Here is a 21,770-nt window from a genome sequence, read left to right on the forward strand (position 1 = left end):
TTGCAGTTGACCGTCCAACACGCCTTGCTATGTCACATTGGGTGAGTGGGTTCTCCTGGGTCACAAACCGGCGGACCTTGGCAATGACGTCTTGACTGCGTTGCGGAGTCGGTTGCTTCTTTTGCCCCTTTTGATGGCGCATGTAAAGGGTTTGCTCTGGGTTTGCATTGCGATGGTTGGCTGCATTAATTCCCTTATCAGACACTGTGAAACCTTTCTTGTTGCACTGTGTTCTTATTCGGCTATAGCTGTAGCCTATATTAGAAAGTGCTACGATGTAGCCCTTCCAAAAAGGGTCGATTTTGGGCGGTATTCTGCTCACACACGTCTCTCCTCTGCACGGCTTGTACACAAGTGGCTGGCTACTCCGTACTGCGTGCGTCACGTTGCTGACGCGAAACTAGCGCCTCTGGTGGCGACTGCAAATTGCTACCATAAGGATGAAACAGCTTTCTGTATGCGGCTACAATCCAAAGATGAATTAGTGTACACCACTTGATAATATCAAAGGTTTTGCGGTCAAACTCGAAATTAATTTTATACCAGTTAGACAGTGTATAAGAAAGGAAACAAACTACAGTATTTAGATAATGCATAAGAACGTGAAACAAACTATAAAATATATTTGTTAAAACTATTTTCTGTCTTGTATTAGGTATAGATAATCAAGAAGATATGAACGTATTTAGAACTGGAGAAAGTTGTACTTACTGGTAATCCTAATAATCCTGGTTGTCCTGGAACTCCAGAAATTCCTCTCTTTCCTTGCTCACCTGGCATTCCACGATAACCTTTCAATCCAATCGGACCAGGAATCGCTATACCTTTCGCTCCAGGATATCCAGGGGGACCTGGAAGGCCTGTGTCACCTGCTATACCATGACTGCCCTTAGATCCAGGATAGCCTACAATATCACACATTTATGAACTTAACATTTATGAAAAATTACGAAATATATATTAAATATTGATACTTAATATTTTATACCTCTGAAATATTTCGATTAACTGGCATGTGAAATGCAAGATCTAATCATTTAAATGAGAGAATTTAGTACTAGAAATACTAGGGATGGATAAAAAGTAATGGCACAATTTTTATAATTTACAAATGACTGTATTAGAAGGGAAAATACGTTCTACATTCCTTCAATGTAATCACCCCCCATGTCCACAACCTTCTGCCACACGTACGGAAGGCGCCGTACTCCGTCAGCACGTTGTTCTCTGGCTATGTCTCGCAGCGACCGCTCTACGATATTGAGGATGGCCTGTCTGGTGTTGTATCGTTGTCCGCGAAGTGGTTGCTTCATCTTGGAAAACAGGTCATAATCGCACGGATCTCAACTGTTAAACTTTAACGTTTTATGAAATTTTTGTGCATAATTTATATTGATCTTTAAATTATAACGTGCAAAATATTATGGGTGGGGAATAGCATCTTTGGAGGATATCGAAACACCCCCTCCTCCCTGAAAACTGGTACATCCTGGAGAAAAACTAGTTCCGGATTCGAACTCAGGAGCTCGAAATCCATAGGAATCACCTTTTTTCGTTCGTGGGAGCGAAAAAAGTTTCATTTTGCCGACCACTGTTACTTGGTAGTTGTTTTCAGCAGACTGTTCTTCCAAATAAAACATAACTAACACAGTCGTAGCCAATGTTTTCTTTACTAATTTTCTGGAGGGGAAAGAACCTAGACTCTTGGCTAGCTCTTGGCAACTTGCAGCTCCCCTCCTGGGCTAAGGGTGACTATATTTCCAGGTGCTTGGGCGATTTTCCCCACATTTATCATTCTCCTTTTCCTCACCAAAAAAAGAGTGCCTAAATTGTTACAAGATTTCTCCCCTCCTCTAATGAATTCCGCACTGAATTGCATGTCTCATACATAGAAGGATTTGATTTCGGGGGTCGCTGGCAAAACGTTCATTTGGGGGATTCACCCCCGGTTAAATTTTGAGTAAAACCGCAATCTTAGGGTAAGTACATACTTAAGAGGCCTCGCGAGTAGGGAAGTCTAGGAAAGTAGTAGACAATAGAACAGCAGGGATCTATTTCAGCTGTCACATAATCACTACCTTGTGTGTGGGGCCGCACCGGCCCTGGGTAGATCCCTGAGGGAGGAAGATTTATTACCTGGGCAATAGAAGGGGATGAAGTGGTTACTGGAAAGTGGAATGACCTCTTTTCCTGTTGAAACATGATCCTAAACGATTCTCTAATCGAAAATTTAAAAATTATAATTAAATCAAAATTAAGATATGTTTCAGATCATTAGAATTTCAGTATATGACTTAAATCGCGATCCCTCGCTCCCACAAGCTTTTTCCCATTAATTTAATTATGATCTTACTTTAAAAAGCTCGTAACTACTCGAACACTCTTATTTGACTTGTAATTTTAAAAATTACTCGATGTTAAAATTCCATAGGAAACTCAGCTTATGTAGTAGTTTGTATGCCAGAGCATACTCATTGTAAGAAAATGTACCGAAAATATTTAAAAAGTATGATTTTTAACTGTGGTTCGTTTTACTGCGTAAAGTTTTAAGTCGTGCAAGGCTAACTTCGAAAAATACAGTAAAACTTATAAGATGTACGCAATGATTCTACAAATAAATTGCTGTTAAAATGTGATCTTAAAAACTTTTTTCTGAAAATATTAACAGAACAGAACAGAACAAAATACAAATAAGATATGTAGGAACGGGAAAAGAAAAGGAATGAATATTTATTTATTTATTTTTCATTTTTCGCCGCGAAGCGAACTCCATCTTTCTTCTAACTTTGCAGCAACAGATACCCACATCCGCCGCTTAGCTTAGCAATCTCCCAAACTGAAATGCCTCCGCTACAGAATTTTCCATCCGATATGATTGGCACGCCAAGTCCTGTTTAGCCACACCTCTAACTGCTTTGAACCACGGCAGATGGATTGCTGTCAATCACTTACTTTAGTTGTGAGTGAACAGAGATTTCATTTTTTACTCCCTTTTGTCCCATTAATGCTTATAGTTTCTTGTTTGCACAGGTAAACACCTCCCTTCCCCGCGATGATTGACTAGCTATTTTGTTCTCCCTCTCTTTCTTTACCACTGAGTGAAAAACACATTTCTTGTCGCGAATGGATGAATGCTGTTCCCCCCACTCTTTGACGAGTTCTCTGTCTGCCAGCAAGTCATCTCCCCACCTCTCTTCTCCTCTGGTTGACGAGGTGCGTCCATAGGTTACTTTCCCCGCCTACCGAAGGCTGGCTGGCTTTGTCTATGCAAACAATTGAAAAAGTCTTCGAACATGCAACTGGGACGGAACGGTCATTATCCCTTCTTGAATGGTTTTTTGCTCTTTGTGTATTTAGATACAAAAAGGATGGTCTTTTCTTTGTGACAACAATACAACACTTATTGAGATATACCTCCTAACGAAGGCCATATATTTCAACAGTATAAAGCTGATATCGGTTTTCATTTTTCGTTCAAACGTATGCGCCATTAAAATCAAATTTCTATGAAAATTGCTGGTTGACCCTGCCTTAACAAATTTTCTAGTTCTTTGTAGATATTAGCTCGGCTGTCTGGTGACGCGCCATGTTATCAAAACTCCGTCAAATTGTCTTTTGTTGGTAGCTATGCACCCCACGATTCCAGACATACTATGCACCCCACGATTCCACACATACTATGCACCCCACGATTCCAGACATACTATGCACCCCACGATTCCAGACATTTACAGTTTAGGCACAATATGGAACTATCTAAAAATGGTTACTACTTTGAAGAAATTGATATTTAATGACAACCTACCGCTATAGCAAAGAAAGAAATGTATTCTTTGATCTGAAAAGAGGTTTGCAAACCTAAAATCCCTTTGTTTTGCGCTTTGTAAGCGGAAAGTAAGCGGTATTACAAAGGAAAATTCATTTACATTATTTCTCCTTCATTGACCCTATATCTTTAATAAATAAATATACTATATAAATGCACTGCACATCCATTTGTAAATATAGTTTACTGTTGTGACGTGGTTAAGTTATGGGTATTTCTCATAGATTAAAAACTTGTGTTTTTCGTGTGTTTTGTCTTTTCATTAGGAGGAGATATCATATTCAAGTAAGTTTTATATTATTAATGTTGTTTTGATACATTTGTATTCAGTGGTGGGAACCTCCACGAAATTTACATACATTTGTTTGTCCGTCACAAACTTATCTGCACAAGGATTGAAGCGGGAACCCCCTAGAAAACTCACGTACATGGTGTTTGCCCTTCACAAACCTATTTGCCCAAGGATTGAAGCGGGAACCCCTAGAAAATAGAGAAACATTGTCTTTCTTATGAAAATAATTAACGCGATGTAGAAACGAGCCATGAACTCCCACCACCAGGGAGGGTAAACGCTGTACCACTGATCCCTTATGTTTTTAAACGGGAGGAAACCACCCCTGAATGAGCGGGGTACCTACAACGAGAGATATTTGCTTTTTGAAAAGATTAGTTGAGGGTGCTACCGCACCCAGAGCGTCACCCCTGAATTGTTTCACGGTTAATCAAATTATTGTTTGAACTGTATATCTTAGTTTCGTATTGTCTTATGGGTAATTCAAAATTTATATTGTTTGAACAGTATGTGTTTGCGGCGTTTGTAACCATGAAAGATTGAAGGATGAAATTGTTATTATTATTATTATTATTATAACTAGGAATATGTGAAAATCTATAACTTCATATGACACTTTTTTACAACAATGTAGCGTCTTATTTACAGGGAAAATATCTGACTAGTGTTAGTCCTTTTAGAAAATGCTTGGTGATGTGACTTAAGAGTCGCCAATGACGGAGTTTATAGTTTCGGACAGAAATCAAGTGTGGAATCTGTCTGAATCTTTATAACTGAAAGGGATTAAACAGAATTACGTAGTGTCCATACATTTATTTTTTTTTTCAAATTTTAATGGATTTCTTTGGTAATATCGTTACTCTGTATGATAATTATTGGGTTTGTTTTGTTTTTTCGTAATTATTCAATGAGCAATTTTTAATTTGTGATCTAAAAAGTGTTGAAATATAAATATAGAGCTTTCAGTTGCAGTGGGGCAGTTTCCCGAGATAGATTTGATTATTGCAAATTTTGCGTTGCGTTTTTTCGTTTGCGTTTACGTAGATGTGTAGGCTTTCCTGTAGATTTGTGGGACTTTTCCAGAGTTAGACTTGAAAGAAAGAACCACGTCTGTTTATTTTTGATCATAGAACTGTATGGTAGACTCCCCCTTCGAATTTGCGTTAGAATAACAAAACCATCGCAAGTTTTGCGAAATGTAATGAAAACCCAAATGTTTTCCAAGACGTATGAAATATCGGTGTGTGATTTAGTGAGAGAAAAAAATTGATAATAGATATTGTGTTATGGATTGTTTATCTTTGGATAAGCATTAGGGAGAAAGCCTCTGAAAATGTAAGAAATATGAACTTGCGTATTTTAAAAATGTGGGGCAGTATTCAGAGAGAATTCGTTAATCGCGGGTTAGTCACAGACTTGTTTGTGAGTCGCTCTATACTAAGGAAGGTGCAGTGGTTGGTATATAGAGTCTACTACACTAGAGTACAACTAAATGGCTGATTTGAGTATGATTAACCCCAATGCATCGAGTGAGAGAGGGGACTTTATCCCTTGTGTTCAAGAGTGAATCCCCCTACAGCTTTTCATCACTAAACGTCACTTGTTTTATACTTGATTTCCCCAAAGCGAACGGTCCCTTTCGCACTGAGAGATGGGAGCTTTACCCGCATTGTTGTCAGGTAGTACCCCTAGACTTTTGCTTCACCGAAGACCATTTACTCCATCTTTTTTGGTATTAGGATTTCAAAGTGAACGTTTACAGCAATAGTGCTATAGGAGATATACCCCGTAAATGTAGTGGGTAGGGTCCCCCTAACAAAATACTCAATGTGTTACTGAAAGACTTGGCTTTATGTCCCCTTATTCAACCCAACAATTTAACTTATTAAGTTTACTTATACTGATACTGCCCACAATACTTTAACAGAATATTAAGACCGCAGAGCATACACACATATGTATTTGACTATTGAAAAAATGTTTGAATCTTATGGGTGAAAGAAAACTTAGCGCATGGATGACATGCTTCTGATAGTATTAACTAGTGCATGATATTAAGATTGAAATCGCGAATATGTGCTAGGGTTTTATTACACATTGAAAACATATATGATACAATTATAGTATACTCACCTGAATATATATATATATATATATATATATATATATATATATATATAGGGAGAGAGAGAGAGAGAGAGAGAGAGACGGAACACTATTACACAAACGTGTGCACTAGCGAACTTTTTTTGCTCAACTAACCTCTAATTCGGATTCTGCCGCTAGTTGTCACTGTTAGTTCTATTAAAATAGTATTAAATTACTATTGCTAGTGTAGTGGACCTGAAAATTTGCTTGGAAGACATTTAATTAGTAATACTATAAAAGTATAAGGAAACCAGATATAGTGTTTGTTCAGTTGGCATAACCCAGGATTGAACTACATTCCCCAAACATATGAAGTGAATGCTTTACCACTTCTTAAATAAAGTAATAATTTCGTATGAACTCTGTTTTATAGCATCAAAATTTTGCTTGCTGTTGGGGGAATGATAAGATTATTTACTAAGATTGAAATACGGAATATTTTTTACAACTGCAAGAGCTTTTGTGAGCGAATTAGATTTATCATTTTATACTTCGATGAAAGATTCGCTTGATTTTATTTTTCTGAGCTCTCGACATTTTAACCCGTCACGTTCTGAGAAATAACGTCCCTCGGCGAGCATACTATTCGGGAAAAGAGGGAAGTTAAATACCATGCAACGCATTTGACCACTGTGAATGAGAAAAAAACATCATGCACGATATTCTAAAAATTATATTTTTTTGATCGAATCCTCCCCCGGTAATCGAACTCGGAATCATTCGCACCGCAGCCCTTTTGAGAATTCAACCCGGGACCGTTCGCACCGCACCCCGTGTCGGGAATTCAACCCGGGACCGTTCGCACCGCACCCCCTGTCGGGAATTCAACCCTTGACCGTTCGCACCGTACCCCCACCGGGAATCGAACCTGGGACCGTTTGCACAGAAGGCGAGAGCGTTAGCAACTACGCTACGCGGAACCACTAGTCCCCCACCGGGAATTGGACCCAGGACAAGTCGCACTGAAGGCGAGAGCGTTAGTGACTACTCTACGCGGAGCACTACTCCTCCACAGAGAATTGAACCCGGGACCGGTCGCACCGAAGTAGAGCATTAGGGATTACGCTATGACGGAACACTAGAGTTGATTTTGAGTTTAACGTTCTGTTTAGCACCGGTATTTCTTGTAGATTCTTAGAAAAATATTGTTTGTAACGGGTAAGTCGAATTATATAAACATTTTGTTGAAAATTAGCTTTGGGTCACACACAACACGAATAGTTTGCTTGCACAAAATTATTGAGAATCCGAAAATGTATGAAGTACTTTCCAGAATCCTACATAGCTCTTGCAAACTAAGATACTTTTCCCTTTCCGGATCCTGGCATTTTGGGCTATTTTTCAGACTTTCAGTCAAGCAGCTACTGCATCGTCACTATTTATGCTAGGATCATGGTTCATACCTCATTCTCTTCAGAATAGAGCAGGCTTTCAAATAGTATCACTTTCATGCCCATACCATATACCACGAGAGGGAAAATCGATGTCAAAGGGAAAATTTTGATGGGGAAATTTTTTTGTCCAATTTTGGGCCTCCCTGCCCCCCCCCCCCTGTGTGAACGTAGAGACCTCCAAAAAATCTCATGAATAGTACTTGGAAAACTAAATGTGTGTACCGAATTTCAAGTTTCTATCTTGAATAGTAAGAGCGGGAGAAATTTTATCAGGAATTTCCACCATACCCAAAACTACCGCAAAACACCATGATCTCAGGGAAAAAATTTCCTGAGACATCCCTAATTACCCAAGGGTCATGTTTCGCCCATCATTCTCTTCAGAACGGAACTGCCTTTCAGACGGTATGACTCACGTGTATCTATCATGTATGTAAAGGGGGAAAATCCCGAAGAAAGGGATTTTTCGGTCTAAAAATCCCTTTTTTCAACTTTTGCTCCTCTGGACCCCCCTGTTTTTACGCAGAAATCGAAAAAAAAATTCTGGTAAATACTACTCGGTGGACTGAAGGTTTGTGCAAAATTTCAATCTTCTACGTGAACAAATAGGCCCGCCAGAAAAAATTTCCCTACCATGCCCCACTTTTACTCTATACAGAAGTATATTTGGATAAAAATTCACTGGGACGGCCCTAATTACCCTAGAATAATAATTCGACCGTCGATCTCTTCAGAATGGAATTGCCTTTCAGACGGTATGACTCACGTGTCTCCATCGTGTATGTGAGGCTGGAAAATGACGAAAAACGGGATTTTGGAGGTAAAAATATCCCTTTTTTAACCTTTGCCCCTCTGGTTCCCCCCTGTTTTAACACTGACATCGAAATAAAAAAATCTGTTAAATACTACTCGGTGAATTGAATGTTTGTGCAAAATTTCAATCTTCTACGTTCAAAAATAAGCCCGCCAAAAATATATATACCGACAATGCCCCACTTTTACCCTATACAGAAGTATATTTGGATAAAAATTCCCTGAGACATCCCTAATTACCCTAGGATAATAATTCGACCGTCGTTCTCTTGAGAATGGAACTGCCTTTCAGACGGTATGACTCACGTGGTCCTATCATGTATGTGAGGCGGGAAAATGAAGAAAAACGGGATTTTTGGGGTAAAAATATCCATTTTTTTAACCCTTTGCCCCTCTGGTTCCCTCCCTGTTTTAACACTGACATCGGAACAAAAACTCTGGTAAACACTACTCGGCGGACTGAATGTTTGTGCAAAATTTCAATCTTCTACGTTCAAAAATAAGCCGGCCAAAAAATAATGAACATAGGCTTAAAAACGGAAAAAATACATTTTAAGATTATGACGTCATCAGCTCCTATGTCTGGATGCAGGACGGTCTGAAACCATATTTAATGTCTTCTACAATATCTCTGGACTTGAAAAACAACATAAAAACCGGACGAAAAAGCTCAAATAGAAGAGAAATAACGCAATGTACCATGAAAAATGCGTATGGTACAAATTTTACCAAGGATCCGGAAAGGGTTATAGGATTTGTACGCTAAAAGTAATTGATTCTCGCACATAGCTAGAATAACAGAAGTTTTATTGGTATTAACTATATATTGTGCATATTAAAAACAATAATTATAATTTGTATTATTTTGGTGAAAATATGTTGTACTAATAACACTGTTATTTATTATTTTGGAGAAAAGATGGTGCTGCAACCAGAACCTAGTACTTCAGCATATAATCCCGTGGATTGGTTAGACGATATGAACAGACTTTTGGAGAATGTTGATAAGAAAAAGAAACAGATGCAAAAGGAAAATGAGGAAAAGAGGTGGAAAAGAATTGGAAAAAAGAAAGGGTGCTACCCAGATGTAGTAAGAGTTGTGGAAACAGTAGCAGTACCACATACATATGAAGGATTAATGATTCAACGAAGAGAAGAGGGAGTGCAACCGGTGCAAGAAGTGCGGACAATGGATGTTGATGCACCAGTGGAAATGTTGGGGGAGAGAGCTAATGTCGGTGAACTTTAGATATTTTAGAACAATGGGGGGATGAAGTGATAGTAATGGCGTGGGAAAAGTTTTAAAGACTGGAGAGGGTGAAAAAATTAAAAGGAAAAAATTTAAAATAAAATATCTGTAAATAGTTGTGAATATATTTTGTAAACAAATTGTTGTGTGGGCAATGGGGGAAAATATTTTTCTTTCTTCTGAATTTTTAAAACCTTCCTAACTTTCTTAACAGTGCTGAGGTATTTTGATAATAGTGTCAATAAATATTGTGTTATGAAAATTCATTCCGTGCAAAACATATGAGGTTTCTTATAGTTGAAATTATTGCAAGTTCTATTTTTGATGATTGTTTGAATTTTGAGATAATTGTCCCTTTTCAGCAAGAGGGCTCTATTTTCTTCTAAATTCTCAGAATAATATTCCTTGTAAGAATTAATCCGAACCTCATGACCTACCACGAGGAATCGAATCCTCGATGAGTGTGAACAATGGAAAGTGATATTAGAATTTTTTTCTTAAAAATAAAAATTAAATGCCAAAGACTGGTGTACTATCCACTTAGCCAAGGCTGTGGCACTAACCACTTAGGCATGAAAGAACTTTTTTTGTTTTGCTTGTTTGCAAATCTTACATAATTCAGCAGTAGAAAATAAACTATGATTTTTAAAAATCGAAGGCTATATCTTGTATTCTCCCACACTAAAGTCAACAAACTTTGAAGATTTCAAAACAATTGAAAAATGAGAATTGAAGTAGTATTTTCTTAATACTAAATGCTTAATTGAGTTTTTCAGGAGTAATATTTCTCTTTGTCTTGTAGTAAATAATCAAAGTTTGAACCAGGATAGGCTAAAGGAGACAGTGATTATGAGAAATGAATGATTCTATGTTGTTTCGCTTTATAAAAAGAAAGCTCTTGAAGAAAGTATATAAAAAGTTGAAGGAAACTCCAAGAAAGTCCACGGACACAATGTTGTTCACCGCAATTTATACAAAGTCCAAAACATTTTTTTATCATGAGAATGCTAAATGATTTGCCCAACCAAGAATTCCTAGCAGCGGGCTAAACTGGTAAACTGAGCCAGTGGTGCCTTATATTGAAATTTGAAATCAGATTTTTCATTTGTTAAATAAATAATTAGCGATATCCTCTGGCTTTGTAATTCCCTTGGCTATGTATTCAAATGAAATTTGACATTCCACGGTTATGTTGTTAGGCTAAAGGAAATGGTGAAATGAAGAAAGTGGGAGAATGTCCAAGAAAAAGTTACGGACACGATATTGTGAACCAGAATTTTATTTGGCCCAGGATCGAACCCGGGATCCCAACCATCTAAGGTGAACCATCTAAGGTGAAGTGTGGTTAAACAACTACTTTGAAATATGTATTCGTGGAAACGGTGGACAGAAAAGCAAGCTATAAGTTGTATGTAAGTTGTATGAAAAGCAAGCTATAAGTCTCATTCTAACATTTAATTGGTGAAAACGTCACTTGATTTTGAACTTGTGACCACTTACACGTAAGGTGGAAACGATATCATTTATTTAAAATACTAGACATCTATTTGACATCGCATTTGCGTGGAAGAATTAAGGAAAACTTCACGTAAGATAGTCATCGGTGTTGATGGATTTGTTTGGAGTTTAGTGTCCTGTTCACCATCAAGGCTATTTTTGTAGTCCTTAGACAGTAAACTGATAGCCTTTGAAATTCTTTTTAAGGCTTCCACCCGAATATGAGCTGCCACCTGGGAATCGAACCCTCAATGACTGCGAACATTGGAAAGTGATATTAGAAAATGTATTGTACAAATAAAAATTAAATGGCAAAGGCCAGTGCTCTAAGCGCTTAACCATGACGTAAGTCTTTCATCTCGTCTCGTCTCATAGGCAAACTTAACAGTAAAGAACAAAGAAAGAAATTATTATTACTTTTAGTAGTGAGGCTATATGAGACGTGGACCTAAAGTGGAACCTAAGCTTTTGCCATGAACTGAGCTAGGTTTGTCATGCTAGAAGCGCGTACGCTAAGCGTTTTGCTATTGTGTTTGGAATTATTCTGACTGCTTTACCATTTATCATACATGGGTCATTCAGTTTAACGCTTATGCTTAATGCTTATGTTCTGTGAGCTAAGAGAAATGGATAACGCTGACAATGAATGACAATCAAAACAAAACAAAATGGAGAAGAGATGTACACTTTACCACTGAGCCAATGCAGTCTACAAAAAGTTGAATTCAATAAACTCCATGGTTTTTGCGAAATATGTTCCTATCTTTCTCTACAACAATTTGATAGTTCTTACTGTAATTTTCCGTATTATTTTTAGGGTACGTATGCTTAGCATAGTCCGTGTTGAAATTGTTTTGAACACTAAATAAGTGATAAGTAAGCACTTCAAAAGTTACACCTGATATACATTGTACATCATATAGTTATTAAATACCAACAAGATGAATGGTCTCAAGAACTTGAAGTCAGAAAGTATACTTGAACTGTAATCTTTGTTCCTAACAGGTATGAAGAACTCCTTTTAAGACAAGTGGATGAATAAAATGAAGGAAGACTTGAATGTTGGGGATCCAATCAGAAACCATCACATCAGAGATGTGTACCTATTACATATAAAGCTATTTGAATAAGTACTACTTCTTTGAATGTACAACATATATGCTTGAGAAAACAGATAAATATGAGATATACTACACTTTATCCGTAAAAAAAAAAATAAATTCCAATTTCATGAAACAAATATTCAATTTCATAAAAATAACATTGTGTGGCACGTTTAATTCATGTTCGACATCAGAAAATTTTATCTATTGTCTATTGTTATATTGTAGTTTATCTACTGTGCACGGTTGGCAGCCTTACTCCGCATTTAGACCACAAGAACACAATGTTGCAAACTAAGTAGCACGTAATAAAACATCAATTAGGCAAGAACATTAATCATGTGAAGATTAAAAGGAACCGTATGGTGCATTTTATCATGTCAATTAGGAATTCGTGTTCATAAATTGGATGTCACCATTAACTTACACTCGGTTTCAAGTATTTCATTTAAAACACCGATCAAATGACAATGAAGTTTCCAGATAGGAGATGGTGACACTAAATTCTGCAAATAGACCACAAGCAGCTTTAATTATTGTATGTGCATTATTAAGCATCCTAATGAAAATATAGATGTAAAAATTGTCATGTACAATCTCACCCTAAAGGGAAATATATTTCAAACCTTATTTTCCTTAAACGTTAATGGAGAATTAGAATATTCCGGTTTGTGGCGAAATCTGGCTTTTTCCGCATATAGACCACTTTTTTTTGTTTATAATAAATATTTTCATATTAAACGCTCAATTAGGATGGAAAACCTATTTTAATATTACATTAAAACGTTACACATACTCACAACAGTTAATGTCAAGAAATTTTAAAAATTCAATTTTTTTCACTTTTTCCTCTGATGACCGAACATCATTATTGACTAATATATTGATTTTTTGTCTCCAAAATGCGAACATTTTAATTTGAAGGTTGATAAAGATTAAATTGTTCCTTTCAGCTCTTTATTGCCTATCAAATATCAATATTCTAAAAATAAAACACTTTTCTTTGTGATTTTCGTAGGCGGCAAATAGACCACTTTGGGACATGTTTTTCTCAGTTGATAATACAATTTTGCAATGAAACGTTAGTCGGTTTTTACTTTTTCGGTTATTCTACGCAATTCACTGTACCTACTATAATTTATTATGCCATCGTACCATTTTTAGACCTATAAATTACGAGTCCGCAAAAAAAGCCACTTTCAAGCAGCTATAGATAGACAGATCAATAGATATAGACATATTAAAAATACTGAAATTTTGCACTATATTGTGTGAAGTATTGAAGGGGAAATTATTATAGTAGATACTCTGCAATATCACTACAGAAAAAGCAGTGTTGCCATCGCCACATAAAGTTGTATTTTGTAAAATTGAAATCGCACTACGTTCGGTATTACATATACCTAATTTAGATATTAAATAAAACCACAATACCGCATACACTATTCAGTGCAACAAAGGACAATACAGTATCACTAACATCAACATTTTGAAGATCTCTAATAACTCAAATGGTATGGACGGTGTAATGCGCATCAATTGTATCTTAGCGTCAAATACTATGATCATGGTATAATGTATTTCGATTGAATAAAAGAACAAAGTTACTAGAAATGGAAAACTTAACTTTTCCTAAAGACTTTCCTGAAAACATGCTGACATATCACGTCTCATAATGCAGATGCTTTCAAAAGACTTAAATGATCATAATGTCATTTACAACAATTGTTATTCCAGAGATACCAAATATATGGGTAGCGATTGTTATACTTTTTAAAATGACGTATTTCTGTTAAATTTTTATAATGATTTTTGCTTTCCTTTGCTTCTATAACATCACAACAATAGTTTTCGGTGGTTTTAATTACAACAAGTCTCAGTTACATTATTTTAAGCAGTGCTGATAACTTAAATAGATTGTAAATGTTATTCTAAATATAGTGCAAATAACGTAGCTAAACTGTAAAATATTTTAAAATTACTCCAATTTGTTTTATGGTACTAGAATGTTCTCAAATGACAACGTTTCTCATAGTCAATGCGCTACTTATAACGTTAATGTCAAAGTTTTCGTTCCAGCAACACATGTAAATGCAAATTGTAACCGAAATTAAATGTAACTGACAAATTTCTAGTAACACTGGTTGTTCTCCCTAAGCCTTAGTCCTCGTTTACGCTTTAGATTAAACCATGCTTGATTAAAAGTTCTAATTACATCCTAATTACATTTCACTTGTTTTAGCTTGATCACCGATCACCTCGAACTCGATCCATACTATATAGCTATACGGAATTACTCAAGGACTGACAATTAGCAATACACATGTGTTGATTTTTGGTTTTGTTCGTTCTAGTTTAACGTCACTGTATGCTACGGCGGCTAAAATAGACTAATATAGGTATTAATATAAGTTTCCATGTGGAATTCAAACTGAAAGAAGGAATAAATAAAGGATTTTGATAGATTACAATAACAATACAAAGACTAACCATAATGCGTCATAGTAGTTTTCAAATAAGAATAGAGATGCAAGGGCTCGGAAAAAAACCGGCTTTTTTGGAAAAAAACTCGGTTTTTTCTGCTTTGCTTTTTTGTTTCGGAAATTTTGGGCTTTTTTCAAAATACTGCTTTAAATTGATAAAACAGACTTTGTATCGCTTCTCTATAACACAAAAAATCATTTAATTAGTGGTTGATGCTGATAATAATATAAAACATCGAAAATAAACTATGAATTTCGAAAAAATATTTCAAAAAATTTTTCTTCAACATATTTACATTATGAATTCCACAGGATTAACCAATGTATATAATAAGAATTTTTTAACATCCTATATACAAAAGTAAGCAGAGTTGGCAACAACCGTGGTTGTTTTTGAATATGCCAAAAACCCGTTTTTTGGGGGATGTTTAAACCAGGCTTTTTTGGTTTAAACCAGGCTTTTTTGACTTAGATTTTTTGCTTTATGTATTTATATTACATATTCACAGAAATAGCCTAAGTTTGTTTCGCCTTGATGTTATTATGCAACAGCGGGGTTATGCCGGAAGAACTCCCATAAGCTTAAAGAAGTGCGGTCAGTAAATTTCTTAAGTTGAGAATCTCCCGCCCTAGCCATTGGGAAAATCCCGTCATTACTTGAAATGTAAGACAATAACGGGAAAATCCTGTTATTGCTTTGCATGTAAAATTTAAAGGTCAACGTACCATAATCAGTACGCTAAAACTGAGGTATTAAATTACAAATTTAGTACCGGTACGTAGATATCATTGAAAGTCCAATCCAAGCTAATGTTGGAAGCTACGTAGGCAATCGATAAATTTTGCCAATTTCTATCAATATATTTAAGCAATATTGGCTTCTTTATAAAACAACACGCATTTAGGCATGTAGAAATATACAATTTGGTTTGTTTCGTATATTTAGGCTTAACATCCTTACGAAATACCGAGGTTATCAAGGATAAGACTTTCGCTTAAACTGACATCCGAACCGCTACTTGGGTTACGCATGAAAGAAGGATTGTGGTTCGACCGAGAATTGAACATGGGACACCTTGATTAAAAGGTGAAAGGAAAATAAAACTATTGCAGGTGGTTTGATATCTGGAAACGTTACCATGAAGTTCACACGATTCGCATTTTTCATTCTTTTTATTTTTGTGGTTTAAACCAGTTATTAAAAAAAAAAAAAAGTTGGTGTAAATCAGCCAACCCTAAAAGTAAACACTTCTTTTTAAAGAATACACAAATAACTAGCAAAATAGTATGTAGTATTTTTACTTCAAAATATTCCATACCCTCTTTTTGAAACAAAATAAAATAAAACATAAGAGAAATACTTAGATTTATATGATACACTTAAAGGCTGCACATCTAGAGCTTTTGGTTCTGTATATTCTTGAAATTCTACAGTTAAGTTTTATAGAACCACCATCACAGTTTACCCAATCCTCAAGTTTTCTGAATTTTTAACAAGAGGGATTCAACATATCATTACGGAACTCCCCCCCCCAAAAAAAAAAAGACTACGGAATATATTTAAGTTAAGCTAAATACAACTGCACAACAAACATGACTGAGTGATTAGCTTTTGCGCTTCTATCGGGAAGTCCGGGATTCAACCAGCATTCGACCATTCTGACAAAGCTTTTCTTCATTCCATCTGTGAATGTAGAAATAGTGCGTGTACTGTGAGTTGGGCGACTTCCTTTTTTATTGTTTTTAAATCGTTATTATTACTAATTATCAGCAGTGACGGTTTTGCGAAGGTTAGGGGGCGGCTTTCGGACTGAAGCCCGTTCCCCAAAGTTACGGAATGTCTGCAACAAACGAAATATCTATTATTTATGCCTTTACTCATAAACTTCAAGCACTTCCCAAATAAAATTAGGACTTTTTAGGAAACGAAACAATCAGAAAAAACTCTCCTAAAGTACTTTTCTAAATCCGCTACTGATTATTTGTATAAATTGGTATTCAAGGTTGTGTCCGGAAAATTCGCTAAAGGTTTGCTAAATCCGGTTTGCTAAATCACTTCACAGCTACAGTATAACAGAAATGTGGAAGTACGGTTTGACGGATATATTGAAAAACGTACGCTTTGACGGATAAATAGAAAAACGGGCAAGTTTAACTTTTGCGCTAGAAGCTAGAGTACTAAAAGCTCTTAGAAATGAAACACGGATGACAAACTAGAGAAGAAAAAAGATGTCGATAACTCAAAAGTTAAAATAAAGTCAAATACTACATTCTTCATGTTAGCTTTAATTCGTAAAACATGTGCTCCATCCATCTTGATGGTGAATTTCAGAGCGAAATATCACATTCAGGTCATGGAATTTTTATCTAACTATAGAATATACTATAAGAAAGCTATTTAGATAGAAAAATCATGAAGTTGAAAAAAGCCAAAATTTCCAAAATTCTCGTTTTTTTTTCCCAAAAAAGCCGGCTTTTTATGTGAAAAAAACCATCGATTCAAAAAAGCCGGCTTTTTTGCATCTCTAAATAAGAATATATCACAAAAATATATACATTCTTAAGATTAGTATTGAAGGTAATCAAATCACGGAAAAAAGTGTTGAATTGTAAATAGTAGTATATGTAGTTAGAAAAAAGTGTTTTCTATCGGAAGATTTTTATTTGGAGGGTTGCAATAACGTCGGAATAAATTGACAAATTCCAATAGTAGAAAGTATTTTTTTGCTGTGGAAACAAGCAATCATGTACATTATGGAAATCTGCATTCACTTTCTTCCGAAGTTCTTGAAAAACAGTGCCCTCACAATAAATGGGCAGGGAATAAAGAGGCTCAACGGAAACAGTGAAAGCTAATAATAATAGTAGTAAACATATTTTAAGTTGATTTTGCAGTTAAAAATGACTTATTTTTGTTTATATAGCTATAAATAGTTTTCGTGTGTATTTCTTCTATAACATTTGCTAACAATAAATTACTCTTATGTAAAAGCATAGCATAAAGTGTCACTGTTTACTAATAAAGATACAAGTTTTTGTAATATATACATGCATTTATAAGAAAGAGCTCAAGACCTGTCCGCTGTTCCAAAGGCTCAAGTAACGTACTGTAAAATATTGAAAAGATATAACATACACATTTGCGTTTCTTCATTACAAAAGAAAATCTCGAATATTAAGATCAATTGTAAGTGGCAAATTAGTTTGTGTAATTTCTAAATCCGTTGTTAATTTTTTTCTGCTTTGTAAATGTGGTGTTAAAATAATAATAATAATAATAATAATAATAATAATAATAATAATAATAATAATAATAATAATAATAATAATAATAATAATAAAAGTTCTTCAAAATAAATGATTTAAAACTGCAACTTACAATTCGAAAAATAAAACCTAACTATTAGAGCTTTGTTTTTATTTCTACACTTCCCAAGATTATTTTGTTATACAATTCTGGAATTATTTAGAGAAAGATCTTTTATATTTTTAAGATTTCTTGTTTACTACAACCGCTCGTATGATGAAAGACAGACATTTCAGCTTTACGTAGATAATACAAAACCAATTAATGTTGAACGGAAGACAAGAAAAGAAAAATGCTTAATTAGTAGCAGACATAATTTTGATGTTTAAAATTAATTATTTTCTTTTTTTTATTTTGCATAATCTTGGTAATTATATCCAAAATTATAGCAGTTTCATTTTGCTTCACTACAAACACGAAAATATGTCACAATTTGGAACTATTCATATTGTTAGGTGCAAGAAAAAAAACTATAGATATACAGTGCCGCACTATAGTAAGTTTGGACCCCGGGATTGATTATAATTATCAACATGAGGCCCCCTCTCAAATTTTTGTACCATAAACAAATGATAAGAATCAAACATCTATTAAAATAAAATGTCGTTTTTTCGGCATTAGCATTTGCATTTAAAATGTGTCAATAATTTATTAAAATTTCAACGTAGCTACATGGAAAGATACATGACATCAGGATTTCGCAGGAGGTGGGTTCTGGGGGTTCAAACTTCCCCTCCATTGAAATCCCGACTTTTCTGTAAATTTTACCTAATTTTAGGGTTGATTTAAGAAATTTTTGATACAATTTGTCCTCATATTGAATTTGGACTACCCAGAAAAGCTTTGCATCACCTCCGTTGAAATAAATTTCTGCTTACGTCTCTGCATGACATCACTGAAATTCTTTGGTTAATCAGAGGAAGAACAAATACATTTAATTTTTAAAAATCTTTTATACTTTACATAAATTACAGCGATCCGCAAAGCTGATTTCGTCGCCATCGAGGGGTAGAACGTATTGGATAATAAATGAGAAATTGTAAAATTTCAATTTCGATACGATTAAATACATTCATGCTGCTATGTGTTGTCTTATCCGTTAGGAGGTATTGAACAATTCTGATTCAAAGGAAGGAAATAAACTACTGTATAGTACTGGAGTTAATTTAATAGTTTAATTGTATAGGCAATACTGAGGCTATATGAGACAAAGTCTACTGCTGAAAGTGAAATATGAGTTACTATTAGGGTCTTATCCTAGGTATGATATACCCACTGATTGTTGAAACTCGAATACACGCATGGAAAACATTAGCGCTAGCAAATTAACTATGAAGAGTAGGATGGAGCGAAAAAAATCAAATTTCCGAATATCGAATTCTATAGCGCACAAAAGTTGCGTATTCGCATGCTAATCAATAGAAAAGTAACGGAAATAATCACACTTCGAATCTTCAGTTCACGCAAACAGCCTAAAATTTGAAAAAATGACAAAAAACACCAAAATTTACCTTTATGTGAAAGAATAAAAATTTCGACTATCGAATTCTAATAGTTCTCACAAGTTGCGTATTTGCGTGCTAATTAATGGAAAACTAACGAAAATAATCACACTTAGGATCTTCAGTTCGCGCAAATGGCCTAAATTTTGAAAAAATAAAAAACATCAAAATTTACATTTACGCAAGAAATATTCTATACAGATTACTTTCTTTATTATTTCTATAGCGTCCAAGTACTTTATTTTAGTTGTGTGAGGTCATGTTCTTTAATGATTCGTTAATATGAGTGGTTTTATACATTTTATTTTCATAATGATTTTGCATTTCTCGAGTTTTTGCTTCCCTTGAAATGGCCCAGAACTCATCACGAGGAGGTGGCTGTAACTTGAGTTCCACCCACACTGTGTCCAACCATCCTATCAATTAGAATGTGCTAAATTATGTTGATTTAGTCAGGACGTTGTCTTAAACTCAGATTTTTTAAAATTAAATTTTTGCATTGTGAGTATTGAGAGCAAAGTTGCTCTAATATAGTCATCTCTGTTTACTTGTCCGCACACTTTTCCTGCAGACTCTGTGACAAGTTTGACAAATCTTTCAACTTCATAACTATGGTATGGAAAATTTAAGAAGTCAAACTCATGAGCAGATTTGTCATGCATAAGTGATAAGATGGTTTCTGTTGTCACGTTTTCGAGCACTGGAGGGGCGGCAGCTTACTTTTTCTCCAATCTGTCAGTTCACTGTATTCCCTGGCATCAAAATTGATTAAGGTGCCATAAAGGGACTTCTATCGTTAGCCAACTGGATCCAGTTTTTACTTTGTATTCCTATTTCTGCTCTATCCATCTTAATATTGTCCTCCCATCTGCCCGTAGGTCTTCCAAATGGTTATTTTCCGATTGGTCTTCCAGTTAAGACTTTAAAAGCGTTTCTACTTTTTTTCCATTCTAGCTACATGACCAGCCCACCTAAGCCTCATAGACTTGATGACCCTAACAATGTTCGGTAAACCATATAAATTATGTAGTTCCTCGTTATGAAGTTTCCGCCACTCCCTATTCCCGTTCCCCTTGGGTCCAAATATTCATCTCAGAATCTTGTTCTCAAATACTTTCAGTCTTTATTCCTCCCTCAGAGTAAGCGATCATTTTTCGCAACCATACAGAACAACAGGCATGATTATAGTTTTATATATTTTAAGTTTCAAATTCCTGGACAGAATTCGCGACAAGAGATTTTGAACCGAATAGTAACATGAATTCCCTGCTTTTAGTCGACATTTAATTTCTTCGTATGATTCTCGTCTGTTACTACTGATCCTAGAAATTTGAAAGTATCCATTTTATCAAAACTATTATTTAATATTTTAACAAATCCATAATTTGCTATATTACGGTCCCGAAGCACTTCCATTATTTAGTTTTTTCTGCATTTACTTGTAAACCCATGTCCCTGCAAGCGTTTATTTCTATTGTCCTCCTATCACCCCCTATTAAATTTATATCATCAGCATATGCCATAACCTGGTGAACACCGTTCAACTCTAGGCCCTGGTTTGAGTAGATCGTTGATTTTCCTTATAGCGTATTCCAGGACAAAGTTGAATAATAATGGCGACAATGAATCTCCTTGTTTGAGGCCATTTTCGATGTGAAAGCTCGTGGATAAAAATTTTCCTACCCGGATTCATTTAAACATACCTTAATTAATGTAATTAGCTTTTTCGGTATTCCAAACTCTCTAAGAACGCTGTACAATGTTTCTCTACTAACCGAGTCGTAAGCCTTTCTAAAATCAATAGATAGTTGATGTTCCAGGTATTGTATTCTCACTTCTTTCCGAGTATTTGGCGAATGGTAAATATTTGGTCGATAGTTGATCAATTTTTGTCTAAATCCGCACTGATAATCTAAAATAATTTCATCTGCGTATGGGGTCAATTTTGCTATACAATGTTTGAAAGGATTTTATAGGATGTTGACAGAAGAGAAATGCCTCGATAATTATTACAATCTGCTTTGTTCCTTTCTTGTGAATTGGAACAGTGATTCATTCTTTCCACTCTTGTCGCATTTCGTCTTTATTCCAGATAAGGAGAATGAGTTTGTGTATCTTCTTCCAAATTTTTCCCCTGCAGCTAAAATTAACTCAAC

At 35.2% G+C, this 21,770-nt stretch overlaps 1 protein-coding gene across 1 annotated transcript in view; it reads right to left on the reverse strand.

Moving 5' to 3' along the window:
• The window catches only part of LOC145693355 (uncharacterized), a 1,690,974-nt gene that overhangs the window by 772,313 nt on the left and 896,891 nt on the right, over window positions 1–21,770 (reverse strand). The window contains exon 16 of the mRNA XM_081769282.1: window positions 712–905. Within this exon, the coding sequence (XP_081625408.1) occupies window positions 712–905 (194 nt within the window). The remainder of the gene's footprint in view (window positions 1–711; window positions 906–21,770) is intronic.

The sequence above is a fragment of the Thermobia domestica genome, chromosome 8 (genome assembly GCF_964235325.1).
Source record: "Thermobia domestica chromosome 8, izTheDome1.hap1.1, whole genome shotgun sequence".
In the NCBI taxonomy this organism is placed as follows: domain Eukaryota; kingdom Metazoa; phylum Arthropoda; class Insecta; order Zygentoma; family Lepismatidae; genus Thermobia; species Thermobia domestica.